The 16,714-nt window shown below is 43.2% G+C and overlaps 1 protein-coding gene across 1 annotated transcript; it reads right to left on the bottom strand.

Moving 5' to 3' along the window:
* Positions 1-653: 653 nt before the first annotated feature.
* zmp:0000000760 (collagen alpha-1(IX) chain) lies at positions 654-14,960 on the bottom strand. Its single transcript, XM_041947945.1, has 26 exons — positions 14,882-14,960; positions 13,727-13,850; positions 12,232-12,625; positions 12,066-12,143; positions 11,874-11,969; positions 11,735-11,788; positions 8,900-8,953; positions 8,752-8,805; positions 8,618-8,671; positions 8,388-8,441; positions 8,247-8,300; positions 8,116-8,169; positions 7,674-7,727; positions 7,489-7,533; positions 7,331-7,384; positions 7,189-7,242; positions 7,044-7,097; positions 6,838-6,909; positions 6,717-6,752; positions 6,091-6,135; positions 5,970-6,002; positions 5,071-5,217; positions 4,485-4,661; positions 3,685-3,775; positions 1,345-1,422; positions 654-1,067 (listed from the first exon to the last, which is right to left on the bottom strand). Exons 1-26 carry the CDS (start codon positions 14,958-14,960, stop codon positions 865-867), a joined length of 2,292 nt encoding a protein of 763 aa, XP_041803879.1. The 3' UTR covers positions 654-864.
* Between the last annotated feature and the right edge of the window lie 1,754 nt (positions 14,961-16,714).

The following is a 16,714-nucleotide window of genomic DNA, read 5'->3' as shown; positions in this document are numbered from 1 at the left end:
ATTTTTCCTCATTTTGCGGTTTGAACTGTTGGTTGGACAAAACAAGCTTTGTGAAGGTGTAACTTTGGAGTCTGGATCATTGTGACGGCATTTCTCACTAATTTCAGATTTTTTTACAAAACAAATAATCAGTGGAGAAAATACTTAATTCATCATGAAAACAATAATTAGTTGCAGTCTTACACCACCTCAACCAACTACGGCATTAAAATGCTGCTTTTACATTAATGTATGTAGCATCAGGAGGCACAAAGGACATCTTTCTACGTTTAGTACTTTTACTTTTAATATTTGAAGTACATTTTCCTGAAAATACTTGCAAATTTTTACTGAAGTAAAGTGAAATCTTCAATGCAAGACTTTTACTTGTAGCTGAGTATTTTCAGAGTATCAGTACTTTTATTTCAGTAAAGGATCACTAAAGTGCTTAAAGCAGGACAAACATGGTTGTACTTCTTTTTTTTTTTAGAAATGAAACTGGCTCTCAAACTCTCTGACACACACAGCTGTGATCATGAACCTAAATCAGACTTTCACACAATAGTCTAAAACAACATCATTTCTGGATTTTTATTATAAAGAACAGACGATTAAGAACAACTCAGATTTGTGAAATAAGTTTAAATAAAACTATCAAATGAAGACGGCCTTTTTATACAAATATATTTGGTGATCACTCTCCTTCAGATTACATACGCGCTGCTCTCTTCGGTAACCTTTCAGATCAAACTGTTCGCAGAAGTTCAGCTGAGATGCATATTTACATGAGAATTTCACTTTATTTGAACAAACACATATTAACAAAAAACAATCTGCCTTGTTTTCCTCCTATGGGGTCAATATTCAATTGACTGTTTCTTTCCTCTACGGGCGATTCCTCACCCTCCGCGGTGCTGGCTGAACTGTCCCGCTGGTGGAGTTCAGCTGAGCGCACCCAGAGGTGAGACAAACACCTGGAGGTCCTCTGAGACCAGGGTGGCCCCTGAGTCCAGGCCGGCCTACGTGTCCCCTCTCGCCCTGCTTCCCTGGCTGGCCGTCAAAGGCTCTGCCGGGACGTCCACGCTGACCTGAGATCGAGGCAGAAATGTTGTTTAGTCTTCGGGCCTCTGAGTCTGCTGAGTACGCTGAGTAATGCTGTTTTCACTGACGCCATGGACAGAACACTTGCAGAGAAAAATCATTTCTTTTTTTGGCAAATAACACACTCTTCCTACAGGGATTCGAAGCACACACTCAGCTGAATACAGTTTGGAAAATGATGCACTGGCCCAGATGTGCGCGTCGATTAATGCTCCATTTTAACCAAATCCTCAAATAACATTAAGCATTTAAAGATGTACTTACCCTTTGGTCCCTGGTCTCCAGCGTAGCCAGGTAGGCCGTAACCCTTGGCCCCTTTGTCACCTTGCTCTCCTCTGTCACCTGCAAGCCAGACACACACACACACACACACACACATAACCGCACGCACATGTCTCTTAGCAGGAATGACAGCAGACAGGCCGAAATGTTATTGCCCCAGGAGCGAGAACCCTCAGGAACACGCCGTTCATGCTGATTAAAGACCATATGTGTTACTGAGATCACTGTTAAATCAATGTTTAAAACACCTTGTAAACCTTGTAAATATTCTTCGATTTCATTGGCTTGGCATGGGAATGTAGCGTGAGTGTGACATCATGCTCAGGCCTCTAACCATAAATTAGAGCGGAGAATATACATGTTTTACAGCACTGTACAGTATTTGATTCAGCAGTTTCACATGGTGCGGCTCACGATGAAAGGTAGTCAAGTGTGTTTTTTCCAGTAGTGGAAATAATCTGGTGGACTTCAATGTAATTTTAAAAGAGACTGGAGCCTTTCCATTTTACTCAACTTCAGGGGAATATTGAATTTTTTTGTCGGCTATGTTTATTTGACAGCTGTACTTACCTTGCAGACGTCAGCTGCATATACAGTAATGCGTCAGTCATAATAACACCTCACTCTGAGAGGACCGTTCTGCATAATGAGTACACATGTTTTTGAAACATTATGCTGAAAATGCTGATGTATTTTCCTGAAAGGTTCCTCCATCACTTCTATCAAGTTTGGGGATTTGTGATACACACATATTAAAAAGAATCTTAAAAAGCGTGTGCTCATGTCTGGACTGTTAGTCCTTGCTGTCTGTCCGGATTAGGGACGCCAGCGTCGGGTAATTTTGCTTTCGATAGTCTGAACTGGTCGGTGTTGAGCTGAGGAGTGCACTGGACTGCATCTCCCAGTCAGTACTGATGAAGTGACAGCTGAGAGTGAACCCAGCTTTGATTTGTGAGAGATGTCCAGCAGTCGGTGGTCACAGCTAGCTCGTCTGCCCTGTCTAGCTTGACTCTTAGCTAATCCTTCTTCTCCTCAAAGTGTTTAGTCACAGTAGCACTCGATGGAATAACATATCAGGCTCAAGGTGGCAAACTGGCTCTTTAAATCCCTCGTCTCAACCACATATGCACACAAAATGGGTAACATGATCTTTGGATGCTAGCCGTCTTCGGATATGGCCCCTGGGTGCTTTCTTAATGTGGAACAGCATACCACTAAGACTAAACTGAAGGGCACTCTTACACATTTTACATTTGACTTTGTTATCTCTCTGGAGGAAATTTTCCCTCACCGAGCTTTTAATTTTTCGCACTGCACTTAGCCCTGTGCTAAGGGAGGTGTTAGCCCCAGGCTAAGGGAGCTGTTAGCCCCAGGCTAAAGGAGCTGTCAGCCCCAGGCTATAGGGAGCTGTTAGCCCCAGGCTAAGGGAGCTGTTAGCCCAAGGCTAAGGGAGCTGTCAGCCCCAAGCTAAGGGGTCTGTTAGCCCGAGTCTAAGGAAGATGTCAGCCCCAGGCTAAAGGAGCTGTTAGCCCCAGGCTAAGGGAGCTGTTAGCCCAAGGCTAAGGGAGCTGTCAGCCCAAGGCTAAGGGAGCTGTGAGCCCCAGGCTATAGGGAGCTGCTAGCCCCAGGCTAAAGGAGCTGTTAGCCCCAGAGAAAAGGAGCTGTTAGCCCCAGGCTAAAGGAGCTGTTAGCCCCAGGCTAAGTGAAGCCAAATTAAACTATAGGTCGACATGTGTAACCTGTCAAGAATATTGTCAGTGGTTAACCACTGATGTCCCTAGTCCAACACTTCCCCTTGGAGTCCCCGTTCCACTTGACTTGGTATCTTCAGTAGACCCTCACTGCCCAGCAAACACCTTTCAAACTTGTAACACAGGCTTTCTGTTAAAACTGGTAACGTCCAACCACAGGCTGAGATAACCTCTGATGCATTACTATGACATTATTTTTCCTCAGAGCTGACAAAGGGCCACAGATTATACAACTATTTTCACTGGCTGAGCAGTTATACCCATCAAGTAGTGGTGTGCCCCTTTTGAATGCAGACTTTTGCTTGTTATAGAGTTTTCATTGTAGTGCTACTTCAGCTGTTTCAGTAATTATACTTCAGGACAGTATATGTCAGGGATGTGTTTACAGCTTGTTGTCCTGCCGCTGAGTGGCCAAAACTATCAATTCATGCAGGTTTATATAAAGGATCTGAATTCTTTTTCCACCACTGGTTCTTATTCTTGTGTTCCTTCCTAAAACAAGCATGAGTGAATTATAGCTTTGGTGTTGATCGTGTTCATAAATACAATATGTCAGGGTTGTTTTTCACACCTGTTTCTCCTTGGCGGCCCAGTTCTCCGGCTTCTCCGTAGAATCCCGGCAGGCCCACTTCTCCATCAACACCATCGTTACCAGGGTCACCCTGACAACATCATCAATAGCAAAAAACATCATTAATCTTTTGTGCGTTTTCAGTATAATCCTTGCAAAGTTTTTTTTGCTGTTGTTGTGGGTCAAATCATGAATTGCAGTCTGTGCACAAAAACAGAAAATATGTATTTGGCTGATCACTCAATACTCAATATGCACAGTACTGGTACATCACTGTTCTTGATTTGGCATTAAACGCCACAACATGAAGGTTGCTGGCCATAATCTAATACTGTGGAATATTTTTATATAGTCATGGCTTCAAGAGCATTTATCAGCCTGAGAGTCGTTGCGATTAAAGAAGTTGTGGAACATGAATCGGTTCTACACTGAATAATAATGTGGAAAAGGCTTTCCAATCCAAAGACAGCCTTGATACTCTCCAAAAGCCATTGAGCACAGACCAAGTGTCTAGTCTGTGACTCCTTATTTGTCCTCATGGAGACGTGGAAAATCGTAACGTTTTCATTCCAAGCTTTTCTGCCAAATACTTCAGCTCTCTTAGTCCAGTCCAGACCCTTGCAATGTGTTTGCATTTTACTGAGGCGGGGAGACAAAAATGAACAATGTATGCAGAATGTGCATACTGTGGCAGTGTGCCTCAGCTAAAGGTCTGCAGGAGGTGACACCTAAAGCAATAATTTTGTGGAAAACAATGTCCCCAGAGCGCCTGTGCAGAACACCCAAACTGTAAAACTCACAGGAGGTCCGGGGGGTCCTTTCTGTCCAGGGGGACCAGGGGCACCCATGGGCACGTCTCCATAGAGAGGACAAACTGCAGCACATGTCCGCTTCACTGAGTTGGCGAAGGTGGACATCTGCTCCAGGACCACTTTCTTACAAACCTCGATCACGTGCTGAGCAGGGAGAGTCGGGCCCTGTGTGACAGATCATTACCACATCCATCACTGCGAGCGACCCAACTGTGGGACATGTAATATGGAACATTACAGGACGGGACATGCAGAAGCAATGGCTGCCTCTCACAGAAAATGCAATGAACAAACGAAGCCAACAATATTTCCTGAGGCTCATTATGGATTTATAGCCGCACTAAATGAAGCCCTTGCTGTGAGTCACTACAAACTACAGGCTAATGTGAAACTGTTTAAATGTGTTCCTGACACCACGGTTATTACCAAACACTGTGCGTCTGCCTGTGAGTAACTGGTACAAATGATTACAGTGCTGTTTCTGTGCCATCATTCACAGATGAAGTGCCAGTGATAGTAGAGAATGAGGAGCGGTGCTTTTCATCATGATTTCAGAAGCTTGTATTTTACTTACTGGTGGACCTGGAGGCCCCTGAAAGCCGTCTGGTCCTCCTTCACCTCGAACCCCCTTGACTCCGACAGGACCTGAGCGTCCAGGTGGGCCTGCCGGGCCACGCTTCCCCCGTCCTCCCTGAGGACCTTGCTCACCCCTGTCTCCAACCTACAGAGCAAGTTAACAGCATCAGCAGGACTGGATTCAGGACAGAGCCAATACAATGTACAATGGAAAGCAGCAGCATCTTAAAATGCTTATTATGTGAAATTAATAGTAATAATTAACTGTCACATAGACAGTTAAACCAGCAAGTAACAGAATCTCAGAGGTAAAAGCACAAAAGGAAACTTGCAACAGATGTTTCTATTAAGGTACACATATTCAATTAATTCTGCATTACTATATTCCACAACTATTACATATACTATGCTACTATTACTATATACATAACAGAGATACATGAACAACCCAGAGAACACCTGGGAAATGTGCAGTATTCATTTTAGTGCAGTTATCATCACATCCACAGATGCTCTAACTATGTTTGGAATGTTGTTTGATGGATTCATATCAGATTTTTCAGACTGTTCAGTTTGCAAACAGAGAGCGTGATGAATGTAACGTTTGCTAACCAGTGAAATGTGACGGCCTGGCAGGAATATCACAGTATTAGGTAACGCACATCTGCATGAGTGCTGCTTTCAGTGACCCACCGCATCACAGCCAATGAGTGGTGATTGATCTTGTTATTAAATTAGAGGATGGGACTGACGGTGAGTAGTCCCCTGTGTATTCACTTAGCCCATACGCCCGTAAGTACAGCATTATAATTATCATTGTTAGTGATTCCATTGTTATTGTAATCACCATCAAACTGTATTTGTCAATGAAGCTCTAACAGCAGAATCACAGCTCACCTTTCCTTTTGGGCCCTTAGCTGCTTTTTCCCCCTTTAAAAAAAGAGCAAAGTGGCGTTAACAAGGAAACATGAAGAAGATGTAATGACGAGCAGAGGGGGTGAAATATTTAAGGCCGTACCCGTGCACCTCCAACTCCTTGGATTCCCTGGATTCCTGTGTCTCCCTGCACAAGGCAAATGCAAAAATAAACATAGCTCAGAGGCTTGCAAATATTTGATATATGAGAGTTTCACAGGTGTTCTGCTCTGTGAATAGATTTCATTCACCGATAAAGTAGATCCTTCCTTGAAGTCATGTCAGGGTCTAAGTCGGCCACGATATAACTCACATTGTAGCTTATTATAAGTGACTGTGAGTTTGAGTTGTTGCGCTGTGGCTGATGGCATGTCCAAATGAGATAACACTTAATCTAAAATGAAAAAGGACTTGCTGCACATCATGTGTTGATGCAGCATGCCAGGTGTTCATTTGGGATTCTACTGGCACTTGACTGCTTCATGTTGGCGTGCAGAGGATTTCCGAGTTCGGACTTTAGCTTATGTTTAACTGTGAAAATAATCATTCCAGAAGTTCCTTTGTAAAAGCTGGTTTTGTAACAGAAAACATCTACCTGTTCCTGAATGGTCTGATTGTGTACAGCTCATGAACCGGCGTCTGATAAATTCTACTCTTCTTTAAATGCATTAAATGATGATTTCGCCGTCGCCTTTGATTTCTAATGGCTGGTGATAAGGTTGTATTTACCTTGGGCCCTGGTTTTCCAGGCACACCCACGTGTCCCTGCGAAGAGATGACATAGTTGAATGGCTTGAAGAAAATGAACTGGTGTTTGGAAGAGTTTAGAAAATTCATCTGGAGGACTTACAGTAGGTCCCGGTGGGCCGATAAATCCAGGTCTTCCTGGCTTCCCTGCAGAACCCTTGTAACCTCTTGGGCCCTCGAGAATAAAACATTTATTAAACCGACCTAAGGGACTGCTTTATTTTTTGTCGTTTTCCTTTAGGATGGCAAACTACTTTACGTATAAAATGTACGACGTGCTCGTCTTCAGTGACTGAAAAAGTGACTTACAGTTCGGCCTTGGGGACCCATTTCTCCTGCTGACCCAAGGGCGCCTTTCTCTCCCTGTAAAAGACACGAACCACAACAAATGAATCTGCCAAAAACAACTCAATTGAAGAGTTGGCTACGAACCCAAACAAGATCAACGAGCTACCTTTACTCCACTTCGTCCGAGTTTCCCGCTGAGACCTTGTGGTCCTTGATAAGCCTGTGAGGAACAGATGACACTTACAATAATGCAAGCGCACTGCTTCGAAAAGCATCATGATGAAATTACTGTTAGTAGACAATAATACCTCTATTCCTGTGTCACCATCTCTGCCTGGTAAGCCCGGATCTCCACTAATGCCCTAGGGGAACACTATCATTATTATAAAACAGACAAATCATTTTTTAAACATATTTTAAGTGAGTGCTCGTGTGTGAGGCGCCGGGTGTGTCAGAAGTGAATCACCTTCGGTCCGCTGGTGCCAGCTCTGCCCACAGGTCCTTGGATCCCCTAGGGTTCAGACAAAAGGTATATCCATAAAAAATCCAAATAACACATAAAATATTTGTAATATTCATATCTGGTGTTAATAAAAAAAAGAAAAGAGACACATCATGTCAATGTCCTTTGGATTCATGTGTCATACATACAGGCTTCCCCTTCTCTCCAGGAGCTCCCCTCTCTCCAGGGTCTCCCACGATACCCTGTCAAATCATCATTTCAAGCAACATGAGATTTTATGTTATCTGCAGCGAGCGTCATTCAGTAAGCATCATGACGAACCAGAGAGCCTTCTTTCATGTACCAACACAGTGGCTTATCGTTGCGGTCGGGGCTCCTCTTTCAGTGACTCACCAGTTTATGTTGATATAGTTCAGGCCCTGAGATCTCAGCCAGAATCCGGCCGCATGTACTAATGTTGTTTATGGAGACGATGCATAAGCCAAAAACATAGCTCTACTCCAGCGTTATAGCACATTAAAAATGATTTACTGGCTCCACGCTCACATGAGGGGATTTTGAAGGTAGTAGACAAAGAATTTTGAGTGTTTTATTATGGGTTATGGAACAGGGGATCCCACAACAACCCACCTGCTTTCCTCTGGGCCCAGCACGCCCTACTACACCAGTGGTCCCTTTTTCACCCTAAAAATAAAAGCATGAGGAATTAAGTCACAATATCAATATAAAAAGAAGAGAGAGGAAGAAGGAAATAGGAATACCTTAACTCCTTGAAACCCAGGAATCCCTTCATATCCTTTTTCGCCTTTAGCACCCTTCAAGGAGGCCAAAATGTTAGTGATACAGTAATTGCATAATGTTTTGCAACAGGTCTCAGCACTGCGTGTTAAAGGCTAACTTACAACTTCTCCTAGTTTCCCAGTCTCTCCGATGTCCCCAGGTGGCCCACGAACTCCCTTTAATTACAGTCAAAATTTCAGCATTAAACCTTGTGGATTATCTATAAAGCTATATGACTTTAACAACAAACTGCACAGAGATCCAATGAAAAGACTATAACTTCATTAGCTGGCTGCCGATGTCCTAATTAAACAGATCCTACTAAAGCCTGAACCCAGTGGAAGAGGTTTACCTTGAAGCCTGCTGCCCCTTTTAATCCTTTCAGCCCTTTAGGACCCCTGTCTCCCTGTAACACAATATCTCATTAATTAGGATTTGTAACATTTCAGGGTACAGAAAATTATTATACTGAGTTTGATAAATTACCAGTTGGCCCCAGAGTCCTCTCATTCCTTTCTCGCCTCTGATTCCCTCTTCGCCCTGAGGACATGTGTGTGAGGTTTCATTAATGCGTTTTGAGAACGAGCCAGACCCACATGTAGCTCTGATAGGGGCAAATTATGGCAGATCTTACCTTTGGGCCCGTCTCACCGATGTTGCCATAGTCTCCTGTGTTTCCCCTGATCCCCTGCAAAACAAGTTGGACTTAATCACAACCATGAGCTATTTGTTTGTGAGCGGGTTGAGAAGCAGAGCGTAAAATGTGAACGTTAGCGTCCGTTTCCACTGACAGAAAGTCACTAATGACATCTGGGAGATTAAACTTTGCATTGCATCAGACACAGTTTAGACATGACAGCATTTGCTCCCTCTGAAAGTAGCTGTTGATTTTGCTGCAGTCATTGTGGCAAGACTGATGCTGAATAGAGAGACAGTGTTTTGACATTATGGGAAATTGACTTGCCAGTATTAGTTAGATGCCCTGTCAAGCTTGCACAGTAAATATGAAGCTCAAGCAAGGAAATGCTATCTTAGTTTAGCATGGAGATTGGAAGCAAGGGGAAATAGCTAGCCTGGTTTGGTCCAAAGGTAATAGCATCTCTAAATCTCACTAATTACCATGTTTCATCTTTGTTTAAACCATACAAAAACTGAGAGTAACATTGAAAAAAAATTGTGACAGTGATGACAAAAATATATTACAAAATACATAATACATAATAATCCCAATATTCCTAGGTGGACAATAAAGAGCTGCACTTAACTTTTGACAGAGCCGGGCTGGCTAGGCTAACCATCTGCTGGCTACATCATATTTAACGGCCCGACATGAGAGCAATATCAGTTTTCTTATCGTGTTGTGTTACACAAAAAACAAACAAAACACAACACAAACAAAAGTGAGAACGCTTGTTTGTATTGTTGTGCTATTCCTTTAAGTGTGAAGCCACAGCCAGGAGGCAGCTAGCTTAGCACAAAGAGCGGAAACAAGGGGAAACAGTCAGCTCAAAGTTTTTTTTCGACCAGCCCCTCTAAAGCCAATTAACTTGTGTAGCGTGTTTGTTTAATATATACAAAACCAGAGTGTAAAAGCAATTTACACGTGGTGGTGAAGCTCGGGTTAGTGAGCTTTAGAGGTGCTGGTAGGAGCATTTCTGAACTCGGACGGAGTCAGGCTAGCTGCTTCCTGGCTTTATGCTAAACTAACCGTTCCCTGGCTGTAGCTTCATACTTAATCCACAGATAAGACAGAGGCATCGATCGCCTCATCTAACTGCCAGGAAGAAAGTGAGTGAGCGTATTCACTAACTGTCCCAAACTATTCCTTAAACGTCAGCTCTGAAAATCATTTGATAGGAAGAGGATAATCAAGTTTAAAATGTGAACATGCTATAAATGTCACATCAGTCACATTAGTGGAAAATATACACCATCATATTCAGTAGGGTTTGGGAAACAGTCATAAATACAACAAAATGGACCAATATTGTTTGCACAGATGCTGACTTCCTCAGTAGTGGAGGGGAAAGTGTTTTCCAGTTGGCTGTATTTCACTGTGTCAACAAACAGATTAAACAGGGCCGGGATGCCTTTGTGCTGGCAGTTTATTCGACACCTCAGAGATGGCCGACAGTACGGCGAGAGGCATGAGCGTGAACTTTACAGCGTTTCAAAGGCGGTATAGCTCTGCCGAACGCAGGACCACCCACCACCCGAGGTGGACGGCTCATGCGTCCTTGCCAGGACATGCCCTCCTCGGATGCCAGCAGGGGAGGAGATGAACATGTTGGGGCTCTTTGATTCACAAGCTGGCGGGAGGTCAAAACTCTAACGAGTTACAAAAGACAGATGTTTACTCCAGATGAGCCGCAGCTGCAGTTCAGGACAGCAGTATGTAGCATGTACAGCTCTGGAAATGTGCTCTGAACGTACGTGGGCTGACAAGCGAACATGTGTTTGCTCAGGCAGCATGGGGGATTTCCTTGAGTGCAAAGGGCATGTTAAATGCCAAACCTTCACGTACATTTTTTAAAAAAATCCTTCTTTAAACACATGTTCTCCTGACTGTTTTTAAAAGACTCTCAGATGTGCTCCAACATAACTGACTGCTAAGGATCAAAGAGATTAACAAGTCATAAATTTAAAGTGGAAATAATCACGTCTGCGGCTCCCTAAAGGATGCAAATGCGAGTGTATTTATTCATTCGCTGATGCACGCGTAACTAGCTCCTGCAGCAGAATACTTTGTTCATTCTAATTTTCTCAAATCTCTTTCTGCAGTGATTTTATTAGCCTTATCCACACAAATAAAATCATTTAAGAAACAAAACATCTGAGAAATTTCAAACAATAGCTTAACACCCTAATGCCACTCGTTACCAGGCAGTTGGAGGGCATGGCTGTTGCTACACTGCCTGGTTTTCCTGTGCGTGTGGGATTCATTACATTTGGCACAGTTTCTTCCAAATGGAAAAGCAAAACCATTAGAAATCCTGTGATCATTTGCCAGTTCGAGTGAAATCCTGTATCCTAAACCAGCAGGGCCTGCGTTTTAAGATGCAAATGGCTATTTCAGAACGGCAAAAACAAATTTATTGTCACATCCGTATTGGTTCGTGTTTACCTTGGCTTCCTCCTGAATCCTTTGCAGAGCAGACATGAGTTTGAAAGGAGCCCTTATGTTTACTATCGCTGAGCGCTTTCTGCTTCCAGATCTGTTTCCATCCTGTCGTGTCTCAGTTGCACTTCTATTGCCATTTTCCACAGCTTTGCTGCCGCCTCACGCATGAAGGTTTTACAATGTCGCTTAACTACAATTCGGCTTAACTCTTTATTGTGCTGCAAGAGGAGGGGGCGGGGGCTGCTAATGGGGAGAATGCATCAAGTGAACAGTAGAACAAGTATTTATCCAGCATAATGTAAGGTTTGATATCTACATGACAGAGAGACACATTGCATGTTTATTTACCCAGTTTCCTTGTCTTCCAGGGTCTCCGGGTTCTCCTGGAAGACCTCTGTGACCCTGCAGAAGAATTAAAAAAAAGGTCAACACAGATTCCACTTATTTAATCCGCATGTTCTAATTTTCACTGCACGGGCACGCTCACCTTTGGCCCTGCAGGTCCCTGAACGCCAGGTTGTCCATGCATACATTTGCAAGATGCTCTTCCACCTGTTAGACCAATCTCTGCATACCCTCCACACTGCCATAGAGAGAGAGGTGAGACAACTTTTATTTAAAAGTACACACACATCTCTAACAGGGGGAAGGAAACCATATTGAATGGGAGTTGACTCACCACACCAGAGAGCTCACAGCAGCCCTCTGAGTACGCCTTCTCTGGGTCACATGACACCTCCATCTGCTGGAGGTCCACCTGGAGAGAGACAGGAGATGATATAAGAAATTAAAGTTGCATCCCAAATCAAAGGAAGCTGAAATATTACTTAAAGCTGTCAACGCACAGAGACAGAGCGATCTCCTACAGCCCGCTTGACGATGGAGGTGTACCCTCGGTGGATGACTGGCCTTGGCTCGTCAATGGACTCCACACTGACCTCTTCGCAGTCTATCAGCAGCTTCACCTGGCTGCCCTTCACACTGAGCGCCAACTTGTGCCACTCTCCGTCAAACAACTTTTCCACGCCATGGAAGGTCCTCAGCATCTGGCTCCCATAGGGGCTGGTGTAGAAGAAGTCTAAAGAGCGCGTATCACCCTGGAAACGCAGGCCGACTTGCTCTCGTCCCTTGGGGTCACTGACCTGCCACAGGTCCCAGGATTTCTTGGCAGCGTCCTTGGTCACCTTAAATGTTGCGATGACGGAGTAGTCGGAGGGAAGTCCATCTGGATACACATCACTGTGAGCAAGAGCGAGGTTTAGAGAGCTGGATTCCATCAAAGAGAGCCGACTTTCAACACAAAACAACAATTAAAGGCTTTTGTAGGAACAAAAGGCTTTAAGACAATGAATAAGTAAAACAGAGCTTTTGAAATGTTATGCTTAAATTCCACATTAGCATATGACACATTTGTGTTTGTGAAAGACAATTTGTTTCTTTATTTTGAACAAAGCACATTTTCCCTCAGCTCAGCAGAGAACGCCGCTCTCATGTTAGTGAATGAGCCTTTAAAGAAAAACGAGGCAAAGTCTGCAGCGATGCTAGCAGCTGTGTGAGGCACAGCGGTGCTTTGAGCCAAATGCAAATCAGCATGTAAACATGTTCACAATACAACTGCTAATATGCTGCTGTTTAGCAGGTGTAAAGAGTTATCATGTTTACCATCTTATTTTAGCATGTGAGCATGCTAATGCAGTGCAATGGTCGTAGCAACATAGCTCAAGCCAAGCATCTAGCATGGCTAACAACTCAATCAGTGCACTTCTGAGATACATAAAGCATTCAGACAAGACAAGACAGAGACAAGTCTCCAATCATGCAACTAATTATAGGTTTACTGTCATTACATGCATTTGGACATGATATAAAAGCTCATAAATGGGAACTTCATAAAAAAGTAACTTAACACTCCCTGAAAATCTTGTTTTTGCAGACCCACATTGCTTTTATTTTTCACCTAGCTGCAGTGATGTACAGGTGGACACCAGGACCTTGTGACATTGTTGCTGGGTGGTGTTTCGGGTGTAAAACTGCTTTTCAGCCTGGAACTCAGTGAGCCTTTAAAGAGTAACACCAAGTTGAAAAGCACTGTTTTGCTTCACTGTGGTTGGAAGTTTTAAGTCGGTTCCACCTGCAGCATCAGTGATGGGTGTGGACAGAAAGGTACTTTGTCACACCTGTGAGCACACGCAACAGTGATGTCACAGTGTGCTGACACCTTAGAGTACATGTCCATATCACTGCAGAGAGGTGAGAACCTCTGGAGATCAGCAAAAGCAAGATTTTTAATCATTTTCCAGCTTCATTGAATGAATGAAGGCTCAGGCGGCAGTACTGCACCTCATGGTCCTCCGTAGATGAATGGAGGGGTTGACACGGTAGGCCACCACCTCAGGCTGAGAGCCGTCCACTCTCCTCACTCCTCTCGACTCGGGCACACGAAACTCCTCCAGCAGATCAAAACCTTGCAGCACAAACACTGGGCTTAGTTTGACCTCACACAGACTGCTTCTAAATCTTATGTCAGCGCTGATGTCACTGAGTTTTTAAACGGTTGCCTTACTCATTGTCATGAATAGATAACATTGTCGCAGGTACAATGAGGTAATTTATTTAAACCCATTGACATGAAGAGGCTGTTCATTTTCTTTCATGGGTGGATTTGGCTACTGAATTCTAAACACTGCAAGCTTTGTGCTCCAGTTTGTATGAGATCAGCACGGCTGTGGTACTTCCTGTGATGTTAAAGCATGTGGATGAAAGATGGTGAAAGATCCTGATTACAAATACTATGACTGCCGTTGAAAACAACTCAAGAACCCTACTCTACAATAATGAAAAAGCTAATACGATATGAGGATGCAGAGAGGTTTTCATGTGAAATCAGCTGCTGTCTTGTCGGATGTACATATGTTTCACTGCCATGTATTACAGTCTGCAGGCCAAAAATACAACACTGCTGATACTATTCCTGCAGACAGAGTGTTGTATCTGTGGGCAGGGCACCACAGGTAGAAAAACAACATCGTGATAACTGGTTTATTTATGGCAACACAAACACTCTTGGCATGTTCATGCGCCGAGCTTAACCCCAGGGTGACCTCCTAGTGTCCACATGGGCACTGAGAACAGTGGGTCGACCGCTGTGAGGCCAACGATGGACTATGAACTGACAAACACTGACATCTGCTGGTTGCAGTGTGGAAGTACAGTTCAACCTAGAAAACTGTAATCAGAGCAAATAATTAATATGATTTATCTGATTGTCCATCATATATGATACGTTTATTTAACCAGGAAATGGCTCACTAAGATTAGAAATCTCTTAAATTAAAGTGACAGAAAATATAGCAGCAACACATCTAACAAGTCCAGCCCCACATAACTCTACAGAACCAGCACACTGTGTGGCTGATGGTCCAGGGTCTGTGTATTTTTTAGGCTATGAGAAATATGCTGTAGATATCAAATAAGCATGAAAAAGTTAAAACTTACTTGGCATCTTTTGACATTGGGTCAGTCCCAAGATGGCGAAGACTGCAGCAAACACCAGCAGGGCTTTGAAGGCTGGCATTTTCCAATTTTTGACGTCAGGGGCTATAAGTGCCTGTAGTACAGCAATTCAATAAGTCAGTAATTCAATAAATCACATTGTATGAGTAAAAGAACATCAAGTTTAAATTTACAGTTGGCTGTTAAATAGAAGTTAACCACCCATATGTGTTCCAAATTATACATTTCTAGGCAAAGATTTAGAAAGACTAAAGACAAAAAAGAAAGAAAGAAAAGAAACACGCACTGCTAAATTTCTTGCCTCTACCTAATGGAATATCAAGTCAAAAGTGGTTTAAAAAAAATCCCTTTAAGTCCTTTCAGATATCAGCTATTTCAGTTTCTTTGATGCAAAATGACTCAACTTTTATAGTCATATTTTATAATTAAATAATTGTCCTATAAAAAAATATTAAAAGCTGTATCCACTGAATTGAGTTGTGTATGCAAACACACTCAAGTTTCACCAAATTAGAGAACACAATTACAAAAATCAGTAGATTCTCATACACAGCTGATAAAACTACACTGACCTGTTTGATAAGCAGTCAGATATCATAAACAACCCCAGCTTATATCATTTCCCTCTGCCCTCTCAAAAGCTTTTTAAAAACAGAGAAAAACGACAGAGAATTACTCACATATTACTGAAAAACAAAGTCCCCGGGCTCCTGCAGATGGATCTTTTCCAGTTCCTGATGTGAGGATGTATCCCGCTCTAAAGTGCCATCCCTGGGCCAGTGTTCGAGCTGAACAGGAGGACCATTCAAACTAGAAGCTCTGGGTCTCAGAGGACCCTGACCCCTGAGCTCCACTCCACCATTGGTCCCCAGGGGATCTGTCTCCTCTCATAGGCCAGTTACACCTAGATTACACGTCCAGTACTCTGAGTCATCACATTAAGGAACTGTAGATCAACAAATAGCGGCCTTTAGGGAGGTTAAAGCTATTGAAAAGACAAAAACCACGGTTGAAGTGTATACTTTTTTTTCAACTTTTTGTTCAGCGCTCGCCAAAAAAATCCTTGTGCATTTGACTGTGTAGAGCTTCAGTACGTCTACACGTCCGCTGCTGCAGTTAGAGCAAAATACTTTTGTGGGGGCTATTGAAGAAACTATAATCGCTTTAAAAAGCGGCCACACAGGTTTTAGTGTATGTTCATTCAACACTGTTTTATCATCGGCAGAGTTTCACTGAGAGAAAGATGTAGTATGTCACAGCTAAACACAAGACGCTCTGCAAACATTCCACCCGGAGAGGACCACACCTCCACCTAAACCACCTCACTGCATCCAACAGCCAGGCTATAGGGAGAAACACACGCACACACACACACACACAGTATGACTGTTTCAATATATGTATGCAAAAAAGGAAACTTACAAAATTCATGAAGAAGTGATGCTAATTTAGCTAATTCAAGGTAAAGGGTAGCTGATCTAGTTGTCCAGAAATTTCTTTCCACTGACTTAAACCTGGATGGAACAATGTGGAGACCTTTAATGTCCAGTGAATTACTTCACTTCAGCAGCATGAAAGAAAGAGACATGGAGGCAAAGAGGAGACGAGACCTGAGCCTACCGCCATGCTAGCGGCTCAGGGAGGCTGTCCTTAAGCTAAATGCTAACGTCATCATGCTAACGTGCTCACAGTGCAGATGTTAGCAAGCTAATGTTCCGCATGTTCACTGTATTCACTATCTTAATCAGTATGCTTTTGCTAAGTAGCACTAAACATGAAGTACAGCTAATTTTCCCTGATGATGTCGCTGTGTGA

The sequence above is a fragment of the Chelmon rostratus genome, chromosome 11 (genome assembly GCF_017976325.1).
Source record: "Chelmon rostratus isolate fCheRos1 chromosome 11, fCheRos1.pri, whole genome shotgun sequence".
Lineage (NCBI taxonomy): Eukaryota > Metazoa > Chordata > Actinopteri > Chaetodontiformes > Chaetodontidae > Chelmon > Chelmon rostratus.
Note: the sequence above shows the minus strand (reverse complement) of the source record. Positions and strands in the feature narration are given on the sequence as shown.